The sequence below is a fragment of the Ornithorhynchus anatinus genome, chromosome 12 (assembly GCF_004115215.2).
Source record: "Ornithorhynchus anatinus isolate Pmale09 chromosome 12, mOrnAna1.pri.v4, whole genome shotgun sequence".
NCBI classification, from domain to species: Eukaryota; Metazoa; Chordata; class Mammalia; order Monotremata; family Ornithorhynchidae; genus Ornithorhynchus; species Ornithorhynchus anatinus.
This window is the reverse complement of record NC_041739.1, coordinates 25,076,572-25,102,447: the sequence shown is the minus strand read 5'-3', so window position 1 is coordinate 25,102,447 and position 25,876 is coordinate 25,076,572. Positions and strand designations below refer to the sequence as shown.

General features: G+C 43.7%; 1 protein-coding gene across 3 annotated transcripts in view; it reads left to right on the top strand.

Moving 5' to 3' along the window:
• Positions 1-25,876, top strand: part of SMAD1 (SMAD family member 1) — a 66,904-nt gene that overhangs the window by 15,737 nt on the left and 25,291 nt on the right. For all 3 annotated transcript variants that reach the window (XM_029077000.1, XM_029077002.2, XM_029077001.2), the window contains exon 2: positions 15,302-15,914. In XM_029077000.1, the coding sequence (XP_028932833.1) occupies positions 15,515-15,914 (400 nt within the window). In that variant the 5' untranslated portion in view covers positions 15,302-15,514. The remainder of the gene's footprint in view (positions 1-15,301; positions 15,915-25,876) is intronic.

The window sequence follows — 25,876 nt, the reverse complement described above, 5'->3', positions numbered from 1 at the left end:
CTTTCTCAAAGGAGAGTGAGTCATAGATCTGGGAAGCTTCAGGCTCCCCTAGAAATTACCGATCCAAACAATCCCGGTTGGGAGTTGTTGGCCGGTTGTCTTAAACTGGAGTCAGTGAAGGAGTGGCTAGAGGCCACATCCTCCTCCAAGAGGCCTTCCCAGGCTAAGCCCCACCTTTCCCCATCTCCCACTCCCTTCTGCGTCACCGTGACTTGCTCCCTTTGCTCTTTCCCCCTCTCCCAGCCCTGCAACACTTATATATAGATCTGCAATTTTGTTTATTTGTATCGATGTCTGTCTGTCTTTTCTCCCCACCCCCTACCCCCCAACCCCAGACTGTGAGCTCGTTGTGAGCAGGGAATGTCCCTATTTATTGTTGTATTGTACTTTCCCAAGCACTTAGTACAGTGGTCTGCACCCAGTAAATGATTAGTAAATATTGAATGAATGAACTACAGATGATACAGTAGCTTCAGGGCTTAGGGAAAATATAGAAGTACAAGACATTACCCTTGCCCTCAAGGATTATGCAATCTACTTTACCCTTCCAGTGTAGGAAATCAGGTTAAGAAGTTCATACTAGTTAGGCAATAAAGTCATCTAGGTCCTCACTCCAGCTCCCCATACTTTAGCTGGATTGATGCCTGTCTACTTGTTTTGTTGTCTGTCTCCCCCTTCTAGACTGTGAGCCCATTGTTGGGTAGGGATTGTCTCTATCTGTTGCCGAGTTGTACTTTCCAAGCGCTTACTACAGTGCTCTGTACCCAGTAAGCACTCAATAAATCCGATTGAATGAATGAATGAATCTCTACTTCCGTGTCTATAGGAGTCAGGCCTCTGGAGCCACCTTCACCTTACAGGCAGCAAATGCAGCGTGGTTTAGTGGATAGGGCATGGGCCTGGGATACAGAAGGACATGGGTTCTAATCCCGGCTCCTACTGGGCTGCTGTGTGACCTTGGGCAAATCACTTCTCTGTGCCTCAGTTACCTCATCTGTAAAATGGGGATTAAGACTGTGAGCCCCATCTGGGACAGGGACTGTGTGCAACCCTATTTGCTTGTATCCACCCCAGTGCTTAATACAGTGCCTGGCACATACCAAGTACTTAAATACCACTATTATTATTAGGCATATTTCAAGGACTGATGAGGGCTCTCTCTTCAGGATTCTTGGATTACTTAGATGTGGGTGCAGGTAGATGCAAAGTGATATCCAGCGAGGCTCAATGGAAAGAGCATGGGCATGGGAGTCAGAGGTAGTGAGTTCTAATTGCAGCCCTGCCACTTATCAGCTTTGTGACTTTGGACAAGTCACTTAACTTCTCTGTGCGTCAATTACCTAGTCTGTAAAATGGGGATGAAGACTGTGAGCCCCACGTGGGACAACCTGATTACCTTGTATCTTCCCCAGCACTTAGAATAGTGCTTGGCACATAGTAAGTGCTTAGCAAATACCAAAATTATTATTATTATTATTATATCCTTATACACATGAAACACATTTTAGAAACCAAGTCAACCTTAGAACCACAGAGACCCATCTCTTGGTTGGTTGGACTGTTGTGAATTTCTTCAAGTAGTTTGTAAACCCTGAGGGCATTTGAAAGATATTTGGGCAGAAATCACATTGTTGCAAATGAGCTCTATCAGTTTTGAATGCCTGTTTAACTGGTTGCTTTAAGGTTTGTGAGGTGCTATTCACTGATTGAGAACCATGGAATCATTCTCTGTTGGATGCATTTAATTAAAGGAAAAGGAATTTCAGTAGTGACCAGGCAGGACATAGTTACTTGAAATGAATACTCCTTGTAACTTTGCCTTCTGAGTGCATTCAGATTTCTTACCATGAATTTAAATTGCTATAGCTTTTTTCCCTTCTTTTTAGGTTAGGTATATTATGGTTCTCGAAACTGGATTACTTAATTTTTAATCATCACCCATATATTTTTCTATGGTTCTTGCTAAAAATGTATATTTTACATACACATCTTCCATTTAATTTATTCAGCATATTTTATTTTGTGGGCTTGTTGAGATTTCCTTGGCTTTATTTCCACCTCTGTTGTGGGTTTGCTTTGCATAGCAAGATAAAAAAGTAAGCTGTCTGGAGTACTGAAAGGCTCTAAAAATGAATTGGATTGTTAGAGTCCATAGCAAATGTCATTGTGGGAAAAGGTCTGCTTTTGAAATGTCACAATTTTCCACAAAGGAAAGGGACCACCAAAGGTGGGTTGCATACATTAAAAAAAAATGTTCTTATTGTCTTATTTTAGGAAGGTACAAATCAAATATTTTGGGTAATCAGAAATGCTCCCCTACATGTAAAAAAATCTCAGAAACTTTACTCTGTTCATTCTTGGTACACCTATTTGAGGTGTTGGTATGTAAAACTATATGGTAGGCGATGGAGACACTCTCTAAATTTCAGTGGCCTGATATCTTCCTGACTTCTTTTTAGTATCAGGTCTACTGAATGATTTTCACATGGGAGCCAACACAGAATGATCAGGGAAGTCAGAGGGAAGCATCAAATGGCAGAAAATGAACACTGTGATAATTTGGATGTCTTCAAACTAGACTAGGTGCTTTCATTCTCCTGGAGTGCAGAAAATTGAAATAAAATGTCATGCAGAAAACCTTTCTAAGGAAGCCTGTGTTTATGTTTTAGTTAATTGTGCTCTGATATTATCTTTGTTTCTAAGCACTTCTCAACCCTCTTGGCTGAATCTAAATCAATCAGTGGTATTTACTGAATGCTTACTGTATGAGAGAGAGAATGAATATGAATGAGAGTGAATGAATATGAATGTGGAATGAATCTTCCGGGAAAGTAATAACCAACTTTTTAACTGCCCAGTGTAATGCCTGTACTTCTCATGTGAGAAAAAGAGGAAGCTTCAAAGGTCCAAGGGCTAGAAATCGAGCACAAGCAGAACATGAATGGCCCATTCGTGTTGTCACTCAACTTAGATCTGGAGAGACAACTATAAAGGAATGTCTTCTGGGTTCCCTTCACTTCTCAGTGGACACTGCTGCTGCTAGTAGCATGGCGAAGCAGCTGTGGATAGTGGATAGAGCACAGGCTTGGGAGTCAGAGGGTCATGGGTTCTAATCCTGGCCCTGCCACTTGTCAGCTGTGTGACTGTGGGCAAGTCACTTAACTTCTCTGTGCCTCAGTTACCTCATCTGTAAAATGGGGATTAACTGTGAGCCTCACGTGGGACAACCTGATTCCCCCGTGTCTACCCCAGCGCTTAGAACAGTGCTCTGCACATAGTAAGCGCTTAACAAATATCAACATTATTAATCCCGGCTCCGCTACTTGTCTGGGTGACCTTGGGCAAGTCACTTCACTGCTCTGGGCCTCAAGTTACCGCATCTGTAAAATGGGGATTGAGACTGTGAGCCCCATTTGCACAGGGCCTATGTCCAACCTGATAAACTTGTATCTACCCCTGCGCTTTTACAGTGCTTGGCACATGGTGAGCACTTACCAAATACCACAATTATTAGTATGGGTACCATTGGGTGTGGTTGCTGATAGGACACCAGCCTGGGAATTTTAACGATTACTCACCTGGTTAGAAAGAACCATTGACTTAAAGGTGAAAAGTCTAGTCTCGAGCCCAGCTTAAATGCTTCCGACTGCCACTAGCCCTAGGGAAGATGTTAGTTTTGTAAATAACTTGGCTATTGCTCACCTCGGCCTCTCCTGAATTCTCAGATATGGATCCCTGGGTGTCTGAGCAAAGGTGTGCCCATCGCTCAGTGAGAATGCAGCTGCCGTTCTCTGTTATTGCTCCTCTTGGTTGGGAACATGTTGGCTGAATATACGGTTGCAAGTCCAGCCCTGGCTTTTGGCGTATTGCAAAAAGGCAGTGCTTGATGCTCGCGTGGTGGGTGGAAGTCTGGTTGATCTTTGTTTCAGTGGTTATGTAAGCTTTAATTCTGAAGCAAGCGTATCTTAAACAAGAGTGGCCAGATTCATAAAGTAAGAAATATATTGCTTTGCTTGAAGAGGTTCCAGAAGCCTTGGGGGAGCTTTAATGTGCTTATGCAAAGTGAGCAATTTAAAAATCAAAACAGCGACAACAAATCAGAGATTGCTGGGCAACATATACCTTCTTTCAGACTGTTGGAGATTAGGAGCGTCAAATGGTGGTTTGGCATATTTGGAAAAAACCAACAATTTGCTGTCCCCAAAGGACTATTGATTACATAGAAACAGAAAGGAAGAAGGTGTACCCTGCCTTAAATGAGTATTCGTCATTGAGAGCTATGGGTCAGGCGGGATGGAAGCTGTGTTGGTTTAGTGGGAAGAGCATGGCGCTGGGAGGCAGGAGTAAAATACTCTAGCCCTAGTTCCACCACTGGCTTGCTTGTGACCTTGGCTAAGTCACTTAATTTCTTTGGAACTCAGTTTCTTCATCTGTAAAATGGAGATAAGATAACCACTTTCTGTTTCTCCTAGATTGTGAGCCCCTCATGAGACAAGAGACTGTGTCCAATCTTATTATTCGGTTATCTTTCCTGGGGCTTATTAGCATGGAGTAAGTGCTTAATAAATGCCAAAATCATCTTCATTCTAATTTTCTAATAATCACGACGAGGCTGCTGGTGCTGTTTAAACAAGGATATGATTTGGTGGCTGTCCATTTTTCTTTTCCATAAAATAATTAGATTTTTTTAAAAATTTGAAACACTTTTGTTTACCTGACAGTTTCCTTCACTCCAATATTGATGAGGTGCTATTTTTTAAAAATGTTATTCACCTAGACTGTAATGAGTGGAAAATGTGCATTAAAAAGCAAATTGAAGTTTTGGTCTCATTGTTTATCATTGTGAAAATGCGTAAAGTTGCTAGCTTGCAGAGAATCTGGCACAGTCTTTCTATCTTTAGGGAATCTTTTCAAAGGGTCCAAACCATTTTTAAGGACTTCTGTGTTTCAGACCCCCTCCTTTTTCAAAGCAATGCCCATGACTTATAAATTAAGTTTTTAAATTCTAGGTAAAGTAGGATTGCCAGTACACATTCAAATACAGATCTCTGCTTTTTAAAATCCCCAGCCGTGGTGCGTCAACAAGTTTTATTTCTCTCACCTGTGAAGGAAGCCCTCCCCACCCAGCTCTGCTGAATTAAGAGGGAAGTGATTTTTTCAAGTGATAAAAAGAAATAAAATTCCATGCCCTTCCCAAAGGAGGAGTTCAACAATTGGGAGAGTGGCGTGAGACCATATGTTGGTTTGTAAACGGATATAGCTTGTAAAGATGTTTCCTTTGATGCCTGTGATGAATATGGATGTGTTTCCGTTGTAGAGAGTCCCGATTAAATTATGCAATTAAAGCTGAGCAGACAGATCTAAATATAGGAGGAGGGTTTAGGCTATCCTGCCTTTGTGTGTGTCGGCATACCCTCCCAGATGTGTGTATATTGTTGTTGTAAACAGCACCTGTTTTCTGAAGACAGTTCAAAAAGTCAGGAAAGGGAATGATCTCTTTTGGAAAAATGACACGCCAAGGTTTTTAGTATAGGAGAAAAGGCAGATTTTCCTTCGGCTCCCTACATATTCTTTCCTAAATTTGGCTCTTAAAACAAACTCCTTTTGTGTTCCTGGAGAATGGCTTGCTTTTTCATTCTAAAACCTGGATAACTGAAGTTTGAAATGTTTTAATGTTAATATTTTATTTTTAACCTGTAAACTTGTTTCCTGTTGTGGTGGGAAAGGGATTCAATCTGAATAGGTCTGTCTACCTCTGCTATGACTAATAATTAATCACAATTTTTTTGCTTGCTTTGTTTTGGCCTGTTTCAGAGCTTCCCCTCTCTCCTCAGCTAATCCAGGATGATCAACAATAAAATTCCCTGTAATTTCCTCCAATGTTTCCTATGTCTAAGGAAGAGATCACTTGAAGAAGGTAGCCTTCTACCCTGTTCTGAGGCTGTGGTGCCTTCTTTGTTTTCAAAATAAACTAATAATTGGAATTATCAAGAAGGGTATTGTCCGGAGATAGGAACTCATTCTGAAAGTTTGGGGAAAAAATGGTGTATGTTTTAGGGGGAAAGAAGCATAGAGAGAAGCAAAAAATGTGTGTGATTGGAGGATGAGAAGCTAGGGACTTTGGGAGAGCACTTCATTAAGTAACTAAAGGAAAGCAGCCTTTCCCAATCAGATTTGGGGCTCTAGGAAAAGCTAGTTAGGTAGAAAGATGTGTGCTTGGGAGCCTTGCTATAAAATGAAACTGTGTAAAAAGTGTTCACAGGCTGCTCTAGAAGAAATTAACCACCTTGTCCCAGGCCTGGAGGAGTTTCCAGTTTAATGGAACACAGAGATTGAGTGTATGGCAGAAGCGTAAACATATATAGGTACAATCTTGGTACAACTTGCCCTAGGCTATTTGCTCAGTTGACTTGCCATCCAGAAGTTTCTGGTTGGTCCAGACAATCCATTCTGTGCTTCGTCTGCTTTCTAAAGTCAATATTCAGTTTGTCTTGCAGACTTTTCAAGGTGTGGCCTCATTAACAAGTCTTCCTGATTTCATCACTTTGGACCCAGTGTCCCAGTTCACTAAATAAAGCAGTCTCAAGATGAAGTGCATGAAATCACCCATCTTTGCTGCACTCCTGTAATAGCCCACCTCCTCATATGGCAGTAACACTGCTGTGTATTTTGTTCCTGATATTCTAAGTCACCCTCCCCATCTCCTCTCTCATCTTTGTCCATGTCCTTCCTTCCCCTTACCTCCCCCCCTCCCTCCCTCCTCACAACTGAAAAAACTAGAAAGGTTGGTCAGGGTATGTGACCAATCTAAGGTGTTGCCTAGGGTTTTATTTAGTCCCCTTCACAAAGGTAGGAACTCATTACAGTGAGGGAATACCCCTATCTTTTTTTTTCCTCTGTTTTGAAGGGTAACTATGTTACCTCTTGATGTAGGCCAGGGTTCATCTTCCAGCCACTTGAAGGGGATCACGGCCCTGCAAGATGATGTAGACTTTTCAGTGTGGTTAACTCTGACCGTGCTGCCTTCTTGGATTTCATCCTCAAGTTGCATAAACTGGAATGCCGTGGAGATAGGCTGGCCTCAGAGTGAAATGGAGATATCAAAGCTTATATTCTTTTGACTTTTTAGATTCAGAACACCAAAATAAGCAACATAATCCTGTCTTGAAGTGGCTGTGCATGTCCTCAAATTAAGCATAAAAGACCCTGATAAAGTGATCACAGAGTAATTTCCTCTCATATTTTTGAAACAGGGACAATGTCTATAGTAATAATAATTATGGTACTTGTTAAGCACTTACTATTGCCAGGCACTGTACTAATCGCTGGGGTGGATACAAGCAAATCGCGTTGGACACAGTCCCCGTCCCACGTGGGGCTCACAGTCTCAATCCCCATTTTACAATTGAAATAACTGAGGCACAGAGAAGTAAAGTGACTTCCCAAGGTCACACAGCGGACAAGTGGTGGAGCCAGGATTAGAACCCGTGACCTTCTGACTCCCAGGCCCGGTCTCTCTCTGCTATACCATGCTGCTTCTATGCACCAGCCACTTGAGCTGGTCTGAGAGGAGTCTGGTCTGGCAATCATTCCTGCCATCCCTCTAATCTTTGAGCTCGTTGTGGGAAGGAAATGTCTGTTGTTGTACTCTCCCAAGCGCTTAGTACAGTGTTCTGCACATAGTAAGCTCTCAATAAATATGATTGAATGAGGAAATGAATTCCACCGTATATATGCTATGCTTTTTCATTGGTCAGACAATAATCTTCTCTGGTTCTTTATGAAAATCTGTCAGATCTTGGGAAGTTAATGCCCCCTCCCCCCCATGCCCCTCCATTCCACACTCCTGCAAAGACCAAGCATGTGGCTCTGGCTCTCTCTCTTCTAGGGGCATCTTGGTCATGCTGAGTTATTCCATTCTTTTCTGCAAGCCTCCTGGGAGTTGCTTTGCCAGTTTTCACACAGCTGGTCTCCCCTTTTCCCCTTAGTCCTGCTTAGGGCTAAATCAATCACTGGTGCTTACTCTGTGCAGAGCACCGTATTAAGCACATGGAATTTTGAGTACGTTACAATAAGTAGACACTATCCCTGTCCACAGGGAGTGCACAGACAGGAGGAGATGATGGCATGTGATATTTTTTACGGGGAGGTTTTCCTGGCCAAAAATGAGTCATCTGGAAATCTGAAAAGTGAGAAGCATAATTCAGTCTGATCTCTTGATCTTTGTTGCCTGAGCACAAAAATTTGCCGTTAGATCTAGAATGAGAACAAAAAGGAAGTCTGAAGGTCACCGAGTCTCTGTTGACAAAGTTTATCTAAATGACCATCCCTGTGGGTTGAGGAGAAAAACAAATTTCACTAGCCACCTCACTCCATTACTGTCTTTACTAGTTCAGGGTTGCAGTTCTAAGGAAGTTGTGTGCACACAGATGGAAATGTCAACCAAGAAAAGCAAAATCTCAGTGAAAAGAAAATGGGTATGGACACAATTGTTCAGGAGGGCAGAAATACTATCCTAGACCTTGTTGTAACAACACTGATTAAAGGACAAAAATTTAGCTTGGCCTGGATGAACACAACTTATTTCCACTATTGCTAGGCCCCTCTTAACCCCCATCAGTTAGGTATCTCCGGGGCTGTGCCTAAGGGTTGGAACGAGTCACAGCTAGACTTCAGAGGGCTAAGTGTGGTGTGGAGGCAAAAGGGGTGTAGAAGGCTCAAGATGTCTTCTACCTTTTCAGCCATGTGTTTCGTGGGAAGAAATAACATGTATACAGTCAATCAGAGGTATTTATTGAGCTCATACTGTGTGCAGAACACTGTACTAAGCACTTGGAAGACAGTGATATAAAAGAGTTGATAGATCTGTTCCCAAGTAATTGGTAGACTAAAAAAAAAACAAAAAACCCAAACAGGCTCATGAAGAAAAGCACATCGGCATTGTCAAAATGAATCAAAAGTTGCAGTCCAGAATCTACGGTCAGCCCATATATTGTACATAGTACAGGCACATATCTTTTCTTGCCTTGAATTACTGAGTCTTGAATTTTCCGGCAGTCCTGCCTCTGATGAAATGATTAAGAACTAGTCGTGCCATGCTCAGATGAAAAATTTCCCAAGGGATTTTTTTTCAGTGCAGAACACTAAATCTCCGTACTCAGGAAGTGCAGGGAATTGCAGCTTTGTTGCTTTTCTATATATAACCTTCAATACCCACTTTTGACCAAAGGAAGCCATTGGGACCAGTACCCATACTTGGGTTTACATTGCACAGGGAAAAATGGAAAGGTGACAAGTAACAGTAATTGTCACATCTTTTGGAGTTTTCTCAGCTGGAATTTTTTTATTGTGGAATCTACATGGATCAGAGTGGATATTGTCAAGGCTTCACTTTGTTGGAAATCTGGCTTCTGTAGCATCTCATTTAGAACTCAGCTGCACAGTTATGATCTGGTCAGATAGAGTGTTTGAAAAAAGGAAATTTTGCCAGCCCTTGTTGTCTTGGGGATGAAATTTAGCTGTGTTGAGAAAACTTCTAAGCCCTCGTCCTGTATTAACAGTTTCATTTGGGGGAGGAAATGGGACTCTTGAAAGCATGTCTCAAAATTTCCAAGAATTTTGCCAGCATTTTCATAAACCTTAATTGCCCTTAACTTCCTGTTAAGTTGTGTGGCGGAAGTTCGTAATCAATAGTATCCAAGTGCCTGCTATGTTAAGGACACTGATAAGTGATTAAGGAATATACCAAGAAGTATACTACTTGGCCTCTGTCCTCAAACAACCTAGAATTTAATGGGGAGACAAGTACAGACAGATGAATATATGTACAACTGTTGAGAATGAGCATAAGTGAATAATAACAAACAGATTAAATATAAGGGTACCATCAGTGGTAGTGTGGCTGAGGGGATGTGATTAGGGAGTAGATTAAATTCATTCAATAGTATTTATTGAGTGCTTACTATGTGCAGAGCACTCTAAGGGAGGCTGAGAGGATGTTGTGATTAGTGTGGTGAAGGTATTAAGGTAAAGCTTCATGGAGGAGATGGCCTCTAAAGAAAGGTTTTGAAGAAGCACAGGGAGATTGTAAAAGGGTGGGAAGGAGCACTGACAGAGAGTTTAGTACAAGGTAAGCCAGTGGTCAAAATATTTGATCAAAATAGGGAAGCTGCATAGCCTAGGGGATAGAGCACGGGCCTGAGAGTCAGAAGGTCATGGGTTCTAATCCTGGCTCTACCACTTGACTGATGTGTGATTTTGGGCAAGTCACTTCACCTCTCTGGGCCTCAGTTCCCTCATCTGTAAAATAGGGATTAAGACTGTGAGCCCTGTGTAGGACAGGGACTGTGTCCAACCCAATTATCTTGTATCTACCCTAGTGCTTAGAACAAGTTCCTGGCACATAGTAAGGGCTTAACAAATGCCATTATTAGTATTATTATTGTTATTTGGTTTTAGGGGAAGCCAGATGGGGAATTTTTGGAGGAGGAGAGTGAAATTATGATTGACATTTAATAGATTTTGGGTAGCTACTTGTAGAACAGACTGACTAAGCCTGAGGCAGAGGAACCAGGAAGGAGGCACTTAATGACAACTGGGTGATAAGGGATTGCAGTCAGGCAGTGGTGGTTAGGGAAAAGAGAGAGCAGTGTATCCACATGACCTTGCCAAATCTAACATCCTCTACTTCATCCTAATCCTTCTCGATCGCTCAGCTGCCTTCAACAACATAGGTCATCCCCTTCTTCTGGAAACATTATCCAACCTCTGCTCACTTACATTGTCCTATCTAGGGTCTCTTTCTATCTCTCTGAGCACTCATTCTCAGTCTCCGCAGGCTTTTCCTCTGCTTCCCACTCCCTAACCTTGGGTGACCCTCATGGTTCAGATTCCCTTCTACTCTCCATCTACACCCACTCCCTTGGAGAACTTCTTCACTCACCTCTATATGGCGGAGTACCAAATCTACATCTCCAGCTCTGATCTCTCCCTCTCTGCAGTCTTGCATTTCCTCCTGCCTTGAAGACATCTCTACTTAAAATGTCAAAATGAGAACTCCTTCCCCTCCAAACAGTGTCCTTCCCCTGACTTTCCCATCACCGTAGACAGCACCACCATCCTTCAGACCCTTAACCTTGGCATTATCCTTGACTTGTCTTTCATTCAACCCTCATTTAATCTATCACTAAATCCTGCCAGTTCAACCTTCACAACATTGCTAAAATCCACCCTTTCTTCTCCATCCAAACTGCTGCCATGTTATCCGATTACTTTATCCCCCCCGCCGCCTGTTTCTCCCCACTTCAGCCCATATTTCACTCTGCTGCCTGGATCATTTCTCTACAAAAAAACATTCAGCCCACGCTTCCCCACTGCTCGAGAACCTCTGCGTCAGAGAAACTCCTTACCTTTGGTTTTAAAGCACTCAGTCACCTTGGCCTCTCCTGCCTCACCTCACTACTCTCCTACTACAACCCAGCCCGCACACTTCGCTCCTCCAATGCCAACCTACTCCCTGGACTTCTGTAAATTTTTCTCTGTGTGATGTAATCCCGAGTGTGGTTACCGGTCCCATTTGCTGTAAACTGAGGGAGCAGTCAAGAGCGATAGGACTAACCTCAAGTAAGGGAGGTCCCTCAGTTCAATTAAGGATGAATAAACTGAGGCTCAGTGGCTCATTTATGATCTTATAAGGGACAGTAGCCAGGAAGAGAGCCATAATCTTGACACTTGATCCGGTTTTGAAGGATTGGAGGTCAGCAGAATCCTCCCCTGCAAGACCAAAACTTGCCTTCATATAGTTAATAAGAACATCATGAGTAACCCTGAGGTAGTTGTTGATCCTGAACCAGGATCTCCTCCCCACAGCTGGATCTGGCTGGAGGAGTTAGGGTTGAGGGGCACAAGATTTCACTCTTGACACTGAACCACAAATAATGATGATGGTATTTGTTAAGCGCTTACTATGTGCAGAGCACTGTTCTAAGCGCTGGGGCTCGCTCTGTGTACCCGGCATGTGGAAAGACAGACCTTGTACTAACAACCCCTGCATTAACCCATGCTGTCTGAAGAGAAAAGCCGCATCTCTGGCAGTGTTATCACATTTATTTTTGAGCCTGGAATTAGTTTGTTATTCAGCATTCCTCCTGCTTCCCCCTCCCACCCCATTTTCTTCAGGAGCAGGGAAGAGGACAAACAGCTTTTTTCTGAGGACATGTCTCTCCTTATCCCCGGCCCCTTGAAGGACTGAGGTTTGAGGTTTGCAGAATACAATTGGGATCTGCACCACTTATCTCAAACATATGCCCTTATTCCCAACAGCCTTCCTTCTGTCGTACCCCCATTCTGAGCCAAAGGCACCCCCTAGTTGCCCTAACCAACTAATGGTAATGGCTGAAAGCCTCAAGGCTTCAGCCAGTAGCTTCCGTATTTATGTTGGAGAAAGCTATAAATGGGAATTTAAAAGGATAATTACTGTAAAGATGTATCCTTTCATGGAGAAGTTATGCAGCTGCTAAGTAGTTCCTCTGTGAAGTAAATCAAATTCCTATGCCTTTTAACTCCTTACCCCTCTTAATCTTTATGCTACACATTTGTTACCATTTGCAATCGAGAATAGAATCGTGAGCCCAAAGTCTAGAAGTAAAAGGGAAAAAACTCCAGTACTAAGTTGCTTACCGTAATAACAATAGACCCATTTATCTTCTTACTGTTTCATTTTAGGAGGGGTTTATGAGTGTACTTTTTTCCCTTCCCCAGTCATTTTGTACCTTAGTGTTATGCTTATTTTATTGAATAATTCAATTTTCCACTTAAAATACTTTGTGGAATCTTTTATTTTGTCTAGCTCATTGAGTTCCACAGTAGTGCTGGATTCCAAAAGCCGCCTCTTGTCTGAAAGTGATACTGGGTGTAGTTTGGTTGTTTGCATCTGTTTTGCTACTTACTCTCCCCCATTAGTGGTGGTAATTGGATTGTAACACTTGCCAAAAGTCTTCTGTCTTCTGGGGAAAAAAAAAATCCAAATTAGAGTCCCTTTTTTAAAGCTCTCTATGGGAATCTGGAGTCAGCGATGTATCTAGTATCAGATAAGTTGAATCATTTTGTGATGCCTATTCACACCAATATATAATTATATGTTCCTAGTTGAGGCTAGGATGAAAAAAAAAAGGCCAGCTGTTATGCAATTGCTATGTTTAAATAAAAGCAAATAAAGTAGCAGTTACTTTATTTTGGCTAATAGTTTGTTTTGCCCAAACCAAGACATCCCCATAACCAATCGAAGCCAAAAAAAAGTGATTATGATCAACAGGAAATCTTGTTCTGTAGTGGGTTTTGCTATAAAGGAGAATGGGCTAACTGGAGTTTGCCCAAAGAGTTTGTCAGATTGAACGCTTTCTTATACTCAGAGGCAGTGTCCTTAAATAATCGAGCGCTGGTTTTGGTCACTGGCATTCTTTGTATATTTGGGGAAGCGGGAAGGAAACCAATGTCATCTGCTGACTCATGTTTGCATTTTGCACTTTAAACATTTTGCACTTTAAACTGATAAGGCCATTTGACTTTGGGCAAAAATAAGGCCGGAAATGATGTGTTACAAGAAGTGGTAGAAAGAAAATGGAATGTCCTGGCAGAGGTTCAAAATCATGGGCTTATTTTCTAATTCTTAGAAATGGAAAATTAAGCTTTTCTAACTTTTTTCCCCAAGTTTGAAATTGTCTTTATAGATGACTTTCACATAGCTAATTTGTAGCTTTACTCAATTCAGAGTAAGATGCTCAAATGGACTAATTTTTTTCTAACTTTTCATAACTGTTTTCCATAATTAAATGGAATGTGTCCTTTCACTTTTAGAAGAATGTACTAAATGGCTTAATGCTAATGTACAATTTTTCAGTCACAGACAAGTATACTTATTTCTAATCAAATACTTTAATGTCCACGATTCTGCAGCTTACCATTTGAAGCCAGACAAGACAGAAACTATACTTTTTAAAAAAATTTTATTTTGTTTTTTAAATTTTCACTAATTGGCTTCCAAGGAATCTTGAACTTTAATGCCGTAATTTGTTTGGGAATTCAGGATTAGATATGGCTTTCTAAACTCATATTTGAGGGGAAGAAGGTGAGTCATTTTCAATTTTTATATTTCTTCCATCAGAAGGTGCTACAGCTGGGAATTTACTGGGAAGGAGGGGACAGGGATGGAGCCCAAACTCTGGTAAATGTCAGGTGCCACAGCTTTTTCCAACTATCTTCAGTAGTAGTGCATTGTGACAGGTGATGCTTGCTATTCACAGAATTATTGTTCTTGAATGTGCTTTATAAAGGGCTACTGAACACTTGTTTTCTTGGCCTTTACTTCAAGTCAACTGAACTTCATGTTAATTTCTTTAGCCCAGAGAGATGGCCAAAATTATAAAAGCCATTTTCATAGTGGAAGAATTGGCATATTTTACAGGAATAAATCCTGGTGATAACCAGTGTGTTTGTCTGTGACTTGTTGGTTTCTTTGATGTCTGTAGAATAATTCCAAGACATCTGTTGAAATGAAGACATGATCAAGAGGAAATTGTGACTTATTTAATAAGAAAGCGGCAGTTCTAATGTAAACTTTTCTGACTGGGATTGAAATACTGAGTGAGCCTCAACGGGAGGGAGGCCTACAAGATAACTGGATTCCCTATCCAGCTCCCATCTAGCAGTTCTGTAAGGAAGAAGTTCTCTCCCTTGTAGGTATGGTTACTGTTTTTGGTTGTGCTGTGGGACCATAGAGGTGACAGAAGGACAAAATCTCCGGGTTTCCTGAAGGCAACTACGGGCAAATTGCCTGTGACATCAGCATGCCGCTTTCTTCTGTATAGCATAGCTTTTGCACTCCTTGTCTTTATAGTCACCCCTGTAAAGATTTTTAGGGAAAAAATACTTCACTCACCACAGGTGTCCTATTTTGTACTTCAGCAAGACTTGCTTCATTAATATCCTGAAACTGTGAAGTGCTTTTTATGGGTTTATTGAACTTGATTTCAGTTAAATTGGTTGGAATTGCTTACTGAGATTTATTAAATAATTTCCACCCCTCCTTTCCTGATCTGAAAATTTCTGCCAAGGTTGGCCTGACAGGACAAATGATGGGCATTATGGATTTTGCCAAAAGTAGCTCTATGCAGCATAGTGTCCGAGCATTTGAGAGAAACGAAGTATCGCCAGTTAGAGCCTTGCTTATTCTTGTCACCTCCTCTAATTGTCCCATGTGACTTGTAACTTGTTTTTAAAAATGGTTTCCTTTTCTTTCTTCTAGGTGCCGGAAGAGGCTACTTCTATGGTGCTGGGAATGATAGTTTTGGCCTCTCAGGACTTCAAAACTGGGAAGTTGCCAGGGACCCTCTCTGAGTAAAGCCATCCCATCCCGGCGACCTTCCTGAGACCTGCTCTCCCACCCGGGAGGGACTTGTTCTGCCTCCTTTGCCCCACGGCCCCCAGGAGTGTGACCGGACTGGAGGAAACAGTCACTATGAACGTGACCAGCTTATTTTCCTTCACCAGCCCGGCAGTGAAGAGGTTGCTCGGTTGGAAGCAGGGGGATGAGGAAGAAAAATGGGCAGAGAAGGCGGTTGATGCACTCGTGAAAAAATTGAAGAAGAAAAAAGGGGCCATGGAGGAGCTAGAAAAGGCCCTGAGCTGCCCCGGGCAACCTAGCAACTGTGTCACCATCCCCCGCTCCCTGGACGGCAGACTGCAGGTGTCCCATCGGAAGGGGCTGCCCCACGTGATTTACTGCCGGGTGTGGCGCTGGCCGGACCTCCAGAGCCACCATGAACTCAAACCGCTGGAATGCTGCGAGTTCCCCTTCGGTTCCAAGCAGAAGGAAGTCTGCATCAATCCGTACCACTACAAGCGGGTGGAAAGCCCGGGTAAGCTGCCCCACTCCGCTTTGGGAGCAGGAGGGGCGTGTGAGTGAACCCCGTGGGTTCTTTTATCTGGTACCTGGGTAATGACGTTTGTTGAATAACTAGTCATTGTTGGGTTTAGCTGGTTTTAAACACTAAACTGAGGGTTCTCTTCTCTCTTTTGCTCCTGCTTCCCTCTCTTCTTCGTAATGATTCCCCAGTCGAAATAGTCCCGGTGACTCCTGAGAAGAAAGCTTTGTCATATTACATAGTCCTTCTCCTCAAGAGTCAGGGCTGAACTCAGTGCGCTTGGCAGTTATCCCTGCATTTAGATGGTTTTATTTGGTTCAGGGTTTTCTGCGTGCATTTTGAAAGTGATTTTTAGTCTTTAAAGGTCATGGTAGATTAGGAATTTGTCATTTATTCAACAAGTCATAGTCATTCTTGCAGGCAGCCATCGATGTACTTAAAAAAGAACCCTCAGTTCTGTGAAAACACATGTTTTTAGTTCACATTTTAATTAGAATGCCACAATGGTAGAATTAGGGAATATTCTTCTGACAGTGCCCTTGTGTCAGGTTAGAGCCCGAGGCGGTGTCGGAAGAAACAGTTGTGTGCTTGCACGCCACATCAAACACAAACACGGGGGGAGTGTCATAATGGGAGGTTGGGGCAAGGATCCAAATCCCACAGTATGGGGGAATTGGGTGGATCATTTCAGGCAAGGTGGTAAGTAGAGAGGGAGGCAGGTTTTTATATCTAGGTTCCTGCGGGACATTTGGGAGGTGGCCTAAATTAGGATGACCACACCTGACCATTACATGGGAAGTCTGCAGAAGATCCAAGCCATTTAACATTTCAGTCGAATAGCAAAGCTCGGGTCTGTGTGGCCTCAATTGGAATACGACTGGGTCACACGGGCGCAACTTGGGAACCTCTTATTCTTACAGAATCCTTTTCCTCTAGCCCCATTATGGTATTGCAGACTGCATCATTATGCCCTCTCCATCCTCAGATGTTCCCATGGGAAGAATCAGAGCTTAGCCTATCCCCACTGATTCTAATGCAATGTGCATTAACGAGATTTAAATGTGTTGGAAACACACTACTGGCGACTCTTAGGCACTTTCTGGGTATTGCTTTGCCCTTCCAATGTGTTGCGGGGTTTTAAATAAGTCATACTTATCCTAAAATGCCCCATCACGTTCTGATCTGATTATACTCACAGAGGAGCCCCATTGTACAAATGTGTTTTTCGATGCCAAGGCCGCAAGAGTGTTGTTAAAATTCGATTTGTGCTGTTAAAACTCCAGAAGCAGCAAATGTGTAGAGAAGGATCATTTTCACAGATGAATTTGCCCCAATTAAAATTGACATTCTAGCTGTTTCTGAGACTGTAAGGGGGAGTTGAGTCTGGTGCCCGCTGGGTGTGGCTTCTAGGTGCCTTTCTGTGGGCAAGAGTAACTAGGACAAAGTCCCACCTTGCCGAATTCAGACTCTCCTTGACCCCCGGAAGCTCTGCTTTTGGAGGCACTTAGTCTTGGCAGCCCATTGGGACAACTATATGAACAACTGTATATATGTCAAAACATCCTAGAATTAAAAACCTACCTGACCCTCTGTGCTGTGACCCCAGAGCTCAAATGGTATTTAATTATGGTATTTTCTAAGCACTCACTCTGAGCGAAGTACTATAGTAAGCACTGAGGTAGATGCAGGACAATCAGGTTGAATGCATTCCCCAACCCACACAGGGCTCACAGTCTCAGTAGGAGGGAGAAAGGATATTAAACCCCACCTTTGGAGAAGCAGCGTGGCTCAGTGGAAAGAGCACGGGCTTTGGAGTCAGAGGTCATGGGTTCAAATCCCGGCTCTGCCACTTGTCAGCTGTGTGACTGTAGGCAAGTCACTTCACTTCTCTGTGCCTCAGCTACCTCATCTGTAAAATGGGGATGAAGACTGTGAGCCCCACGTGGGACAGCCTGATTCCCCTGTTTCTACCCTAGCGCTTAGAACAGTCCTCTGCACATAGTAAGTGCTTAAATACCAACATTATTATAGAGAAGCAGCGTGGCTCAGTGGAAAGAGCACGGGCTTTGGAGTCAGAGGTCATGGGTTCAAATCCTGGCTCTGCCACTTGTCAGCTGTGTGACTGTGGGCAAGTCACTTCACTTCTCTGTGCCTCAGTTACCTCATCTGTAAAATGGGGATTAAGACTGTGAGCCCCACGTGGGACAACCTGATTCGCCTGTGTCTACCCCAGCGCTTAGAACAGTGCTCTGCACATAGTAAGCGCTTAACAAATACCAACATTATTATTATTATTACCTTTGCAGATGAGGAAACTGAGATACAGAGAAGTTGTGATATACCCGGAGTCACCCAGGAAGCAAGAGTCAGAGCCATGATTAGAAACCAGATCTTCCCGTGCTCGTTCCCGTAGGCCATGCTGCTTCCAAATCACTTAATCGTATTCATCAAGCACCTGCTATATACCGTCCTCAGCATATAGGAGAGTCTAATAGAATGAAAAGACTTGACACCTGCCCTTGAAGAGCTTACAGTTGGGCAGGACTAAAACAACAGTAGGTTGGATTGATTGAGTCTGAAAACTTTGAGTCTCCTTGGGAGGGACCAGGGGTTCCTCGGAAACATCAGCTGCATGGAACTGAAAGGTTGTCTATCTAATTACCACTAGTCACTTGCCCAGCGCTTAGAACAGTGCTCGCCACATAGTAAGCACTTTACAAATACCAATATTATTATTATTTTTGTGTAGCCACAGCTTGTGAATAAAATTGGGGTCCCACTCTCAACATCAAGAAATGGCTCCTCTGCTTATTGCTTCTGGAAGAAAGTAAGGACTCTCACAATCTTAGTGTTGGGGGATGGGGAGGGAGAAGGGGAGGAAGGGTCTGGGAGTCATCCGCATGCCGGTGACAGTGAAAGCTGTCAGGGTAGTGCAAAGTCCCAGTGGAAAACATGCAGCCGAAAAAGGAGAAGGCTTTAGGGCAGAGGGAGCTAAAGGGAGAAAGTATTTTCAAGAGTTGTGGGATTATAGAAAGCTATGGAAGCACAGTTCTTGGCCGAAGTGTTTTCACCTGAGCTTCCCAGCTAAAATTGCACCTGCCTCTGGGGCCAGTTCAGAATGTTCTCTTTAGAGTCACCCACTCCTGTATCTCTTGCTCACTGGCTCTCCAGGTTATGATCTACTCAGGTTCTTGGTTTCTTTTTGTCCCACTTACCGCTTGATCACACACAGAATGGAAAGGATAAGGGCTCTCTGTGGGGGAAAGATTACAGAATCGAGTCAGTTGAATGGCTTGCCAGCAGCAAGGAATAGGTATAAAGGGGAAAAATCAATTTCTTGGCTAAAATAACATGAAGTTTTAGTGCACTTCAATTATCTACATGCTCCTTGAGCTAAAGTCTAGGTTATAGTAAGGATTGCCTCCGCCTTTTAAGTGGTCCCTGAATATGAATTTCGGGACATTAGCGCCTGGTGGGGGGGGGGGGGGGGGGTGTTTCTTTAGGAGACCACAGTTGGAATTTCCTTTCCTCTCCCTCAAAGATAAGCATTACATCAGATGAGTGGTGTGATCCCTGGACCAGATCTGGCTATGTAGAATTATTAGCCCCGGAGCTATCCACCAGAGATGGGGGCTAGGGAATTTCCTTTCTTCAAATGTTTGAAATCCTTTACCCTTGGGCTCAGTACAGCCTGAGGCTCAGAAATGATGGCAGAACAAAAACCCTTAGATGAGAAACAGTCCAGGTCCTATTTGGGCCTCACAGCCTGATTATCTTGTATCTATCTCAGTGCTTAGCATATGGTAGGTGCGTAATAATACCATACTTTCTGAAAGTCCAGCACTTTGTATATTTAAGGAACAAATTATTGAACAGCGAAGAGAGACACACTAACAGTAAGCTTCCTTTGTGCCTTTCTGCAAAACGTCTGTCTCCCTCCACCCTCTTGGTTTCTCAGTCAAAGGGAGATGCCTAAATTATGATGCAAAAAGTCTATTCTCCAGACTGCACATTTTGTAACCAATCTTACAGTTCTTCTCATCTCTTTAGAGTAGTAAAGATAAAAGAAACTGGAAGGCGGAGAAGAGCAGGAACCTTCTTGATAACCTTTAGCTTGCAAAGAGGTAGTAGTGGTGGGTGGTGGTGATATTGGTAGTGATGGCATTTATCGAGCACCCATTAGGTGCAATAAACTATGCTAAGCACATGGGCAATGTGAAACAAGCAAGTAAAAAACACATTTCCTGCTCACAGTGAGCTTACATCCAGTGGGGGGAGGCAAACAACAGCAGTTACCATCAGAATAAACAAAATAAAAAATTGAATATACAAAGGAGTAAAGGAAGACCAGGTGCAGCGAGAAGGCTATAGGGTAGAACCAGTTAGTGTGGTTGCAACAGGGGACTTGAAGGAGGTCGGGAATCTCTGTTTCTTTGTGTGGAAATGAGGAGAATTCTCATCCCCATTGTTTCCTCCCTGCACCCCCCCCACCCCCCCCCCACCCCCTTCATCCAGGAATTTGATGTGCAACTAAGGTTTAGAGCCAAGAGTCCACAGTGGAGTCATCACCCCTCTTCCTACAGGAGGGGAAGGGAGCAAGTCCGGGAGGAAGGGAGACAGAATTTCTGGATCAGGGTTGGAGATGAGTCAGTGGTGACATGTTCCCTCCAGTGATCTCTACGTCCTTGTTTCCCAGCTTCCTACGCCCTACACGTCCAGACACTAAGGTGGCGGTAGTTTCTACTCTAGGTTATAGAGAGGGTAGAGCCAGAACAGAAAGCTGGGGCTCAGAGAAATTCTTCTCTTGATGCTTCCTTGTTTCCCAAATGTTACCCATCTGGAGGGCAAAATTGTTTAGGTGGAGCCTTACCCTGAATGACAGGTGGGCCTCTGTCCTGAGAATCCAGAACCTAACAGAATTGATTCATTTTTTTTAAGTGCTGGTGGCTTAATGATGGTATTAAAGCACTTGCTATGTATCAGGCACTGTTCTAAGTGCTGGGGTGGATATAAATTAATCGGGTCGGACACAGTTCCTGTCCCACGTGGGGCTCACAGTTTAAGTAGGAGGGAGAATGGGTATTTGAACCCCCCATTTTACAGATGAGGAAATCTTCTGTGAAGTGAAGTGACTTGCCCAAGGTCTCACAACAGGCAAGTGGCAGAGCTGGAATTAAAACCCAGGTCCTCTGACTCCCAGGCCCATGTTCTTTCCACTGGGCCGTGCCTGTTCCTCTATAATGCTTTGTGCAGCTCCGCTCGAATCCTTTCATACCTGCCATTTATGTTTCCAGTGGGGCACAGAGTACAACATGTAAATAAGCAGGCTGAGGAGGCGGCGTATTGCAGAGTGCACGCGAAGCTTATTTTAATGTATGGGCCCCATTTTGGGTCCAAGTGAACACTTCACAGCACTGATACTGTGCCGCAACTCCCTGACTTAGCAGCTGCCTCAGTAGCCCCTGCAGTCTTTTCTGCCCTCCCGGGCTAGCCTTTTTTTGAGGAGTCCTTCTGGACCCATTCACATCGTGGACTGCTCTAGGGATAGCTCCAGTGGACGGAACCAGAATTAATAATAATAATGTTGGTATTTGTTAAGCGCTTACTATGTGCCGAGCACTGTTCTAAGCGCTGGGGTAGACATAGGGGAATCAGGTTGTCCCACGTGGGGCTCACAGTCTTAATCCCCATTTTACAGATGAGGGAACTGAGGCACGGAGAAGTTAAGTGACTTGCCCACAGTCACACAGCCGACAAGTGGCAGAGCTGGGATTCGAACTCATGAGCCCTGACTCCAAAGCCCGTGCTCTTTCCACTGAGCCACGCTGCTTCTCCAGAATCCAGGTCTCCATCAGCGAGGTCCTGGCCAAATGAATCCTTAAAATAATCTTTAATGGAGAAGTGATTGTGGTTTTTAAAACTACCTTAATCTAATGCCAGTAACGCCCTCCCCCTCCTCTACTCTCCGCCAGCACCTAGGAAATACCAAGGTGATAACATAACTGAGATATTACGTTGTTGTCTGAGTACAGTCCTTCAAGCGAAGGGCATAGGAGGAACGAATCTGCGTGCTAAACTTGATGTTGTTGTCTTTGCTTTCTTCAGACAAAATGAGATGCAAATTCAAGGACGCCTGAGATTTTTGTGGATAACAGATGCACATTTTTTGAATACGTGCTTGCAGTTGAGGCTTTATTCCATATCCAGACTTTGCCAAAACGAAACTTCAGAGGTAGAACCTAGGAATGTGTGTTCATATATGTGGAGCACTCTATGTCAAAGTGTCAATGTAAATAAAATAGCCCAGCGGGCAGGAGGCCAGTTTGGTGTCTCAAGCCAGTGTCTGGGAAGAGGAGAAACTCTGCTGTTTTGGTGGGAGCCTGTTTCTTTGACCTCTGCTGTGGACTTGTCAGGGCGGGGAGAGGGGAAGAGAATTGCTGTAGTAGGAAAGAGCCTTATTTTGGGAATGAGCATGTATGCACTTTCCCAAAGCCAGTTGTAGCTTTAAAATGTAGATCCTGCTGATGTGCCCCATGATGGAGCCAGGTTATGTTGCTCAAAATGTGGCTATTGTTGTGGGAGACGTTTTCACACAGACTTGCATGCAATTAAAGAAGTTTTGTTCCAGAACCAGCCTCGACATGATGGCTGAGCCCTACAGATGAACAAGCAGCGTGGTGTAGTGGAGAGAGTCTGGGAGCCTGGGAGCTTGGGAGTCAGAAGGTTGTGGGTTCTAATCCCGGTTTTGCCTCTGCCTCTTGTGTGCTGTGTGGCCTTGGGCAAGTCACTTCACTTCTCTGCGCCTCAGTTACCTCATCTGTAAAATGGAGATTGAGACTGTAAGCCCCATGTGGAACAGGGACTGTGTCCAACCCAGATGGCTTGTACCCACCCCAGTGCTTAGTACAGTACCTGGTATATAGTGCTTAACAAATGCCATTAATTCATTCAGTTGTAATTATTGAGTGCTTAATGTGTGCAGAGCACTAAGCGCTTGGAAAGTACAGTTCAGCAACAGATTATTAACAAACGTTACGCTGTGAATCTGTACTGGCCACCCCTTTCCCCATCTCTCCCCTCTCTGTTCCCATCCCCCTTAGGACAAAAATCCCCCAGTGACAAAATCTGGCAGAAATGAAACTTCCCAGGCAGAAGAGAGTAATATGCTAATTTATTTTGAACATAAAATGCCAGTGTTGAGATAGATAAAATAACCAAGAGGGCCAAAGCCAGGCAAGCTATGCCTGATGGACTTTTATTGTAGGACTGGAGCCAGGTTTTCCCATGGATAGGGAACTGAACATTTATTGTGGTTCAATTAGCTACTGTCCCATTTGGTCTCTGCTCAGGTGAATTCAGATAGCAGACCTGGAAGGTGGGAAGTTTGCAGGCTCTGTGGTTTAAAAAGTCCAGTTATCTGTTTCCCAGAATGGGGCTGAAATGGGGAGCTTTCTGCAGGAATGTCCCAGGGAGTAGAATGCTGTGACTGAAACATTCCCCGATGGGCTGCTTTCTCAAAGCCAGAACAATGGGGGTTTGGATCATATCTGTAATTTATTCATATCTGTAATGTATTTATATTAATGTCCATCTCGCCCTCTAGACTGTAAGCTCACTATGGGCAGGGAATGTGTCGTACTGAACTCTTCCAAGCGCTTAGTACAGTGCTCTGTACACAGTAAGCACTCAATTAAACATGATCCCACACTGGGATCTGCCTAGCTTAGGACTCTCCGCACTGTGCCACCTGTTGGCCTTAATGCTGAGGAGTTCTGATGGACCTTGGGGGCTCTCACAGCTCAGCAGGGGGGTCTTAGTTGTTTTCGGGGTGGAAGATCCGAAACCCAGTTGAACCTGCAAAACTTAGCTACCCCGACCTGAATCCCTACGGGGTAGAGAATGGGAACTCGGCTGGTGCTGCTGTGAGCCGTCGCTGCCGACTCGGATGCCTCCAAGGGAACCCCAGCTTAATCACGTCCCAGTCGGAACCCAAGGAGGTGAAACAGGCACTGCAGCTGCGTTTTAGGCTCCATAGTCATCAGAAGTTGTGTGTCATGATATGATTTCTCCTTATCTCTTCTTTGGGTATTTTTCACCTGACTTCTGGCAAATTGTCTCCCTCCAACACCCGCTAACCTTGGGCATACCCAATTGAAAAGATCAGAGCAAGAAACTCTGAAGTTTGGCCACTTGTCGGCTCGTGTGACCTTGGGCCAGTCACTTGACTTCTCTTTGCCTCACATACCTCATCTGTAAAGACCGAGCTCCATGTGTGACATGGACAGTGTCCAACCTCATTAGCTTTTATCTATCGTAGCGCTTAGTACCGTACTTGCCTGGCACATAGTAAGTGCTTAACAAGTACCATAAAAAAAGTCAATAAAAATAGTTCCTTACCTAGGACCCAGGCCGATTGTGAAAACTAGGGAAGCACGACTCATGCCCAGCCGTGTTGGCTTAGCACGCTATATTCTCTCACGCAGTTGTCCCAACTCATTAGAAACTGTTTTCAAACTGTTTCTTAGGAAATCCCTTTAGACCAGTAAAATGTCACATGCGTGTTATAGCAACTTATGCTATTGCTTAGGATTCCAACAGGAATGCAGTTTTATGCTTGCAAATGGGTGCTATTTCTTCCTGGTTGATTACCTGGGGACAAGGTAATCTGTGTCTTCAATGCACTTCAATCTGTGACCTTTGGACACTTGATATTCACCCCACCCCCGATCCCATAGCCCTCGTGTATGTATCTTTAAATTATATATTACAAATTCTTCATATTAATGTGTCTCCTCCTCTAGACTGTCAGCTTGTTATGGGCAGGGAACATGTCTGCTAATTCGGTTGCATCGTACTCTCCCAAGCATTCCACCACATAGTAAGCGCTCAATAAATACAATTGATTAATTGACAAGCTCATCAAGATGTGATCCTGATAAATTGCTTTAGCCTAATGTTGAATGGGGCTAATTAACATAAGACTACCACCGGAAATTTAAATATGACTTACTATCAAAACCATACATATGGTTCTGCTTAGATTTTAGCCGAGAAAGGTCTGGACCACCAACATAAATCATCTAACATAAACTCTGGTATCGGGGTATGATTACACATAGTTTAGTCTGATTTTTAATAGTCTAGATAGATCTTAAAATTCCCACGTGAATAGTAACTTACCTACTGGATGAATAATTTTTTGTGTTTCATTTTCTTTTTTCAGACCATATCCTTCGTCCAGCGGCGCCACGCCAGCCAGATACCAGGGCAGTCCTTGGATGGAGTCCCCTCTAGGCGTGGCTGGTCCGTGGGTCTCTGGGCTAGTCTGTTCCTTTGCCCAGTCTGTCTTAAGCTTGTGGTCAAAACCTGATCTAAATCCTCTACTCAAAAAAAAAAAAAATCAGCAATAATGGGAAGGCATTTGATGATGACACTTTTGGTTTGTTGCCAAGAATACCCCCAGAGTCTGATGCCAGACCTTGTTCTTTCCATTTTGTGGATACTTGTTTGGCGACTGGAATATTTCAGCATAGGTCTGGACCAGGCATGCCCTGACTGATTTTTGTGAGTGTTCTCCTGGTATCACCCATAAGGACCAGAATAACAGAGTTTTAGGAGATGTTTGGCTAGCAAGCCTTTGGGGAATCTAGTTCTCTGTCTTCTCTGTGAACAGCAGTGCCTCAGATTTTTCTAGAGGCCAGAGGTAAAGGAGCTTTGAGCTACTCGCCTCTCTCTCCATATCCCAGGGAAAAATGCTCCTGAGCCCCAAGGGAGGTGGAGAAAGGTGGAATCTGGCACAAGGCATAGGACTAAGGACTTCTTTCATAGCTGTCACACATAGCCTTCCTCCCACTCTCATTCTGCTTGCGTAACATCCTGGCATTTCCCAGGAGATGCCAAAAGGTTCTGGCATCCACGCCAGTTAGGAAAGGCTAGGGAAGCTCTGGGCTTGGGAG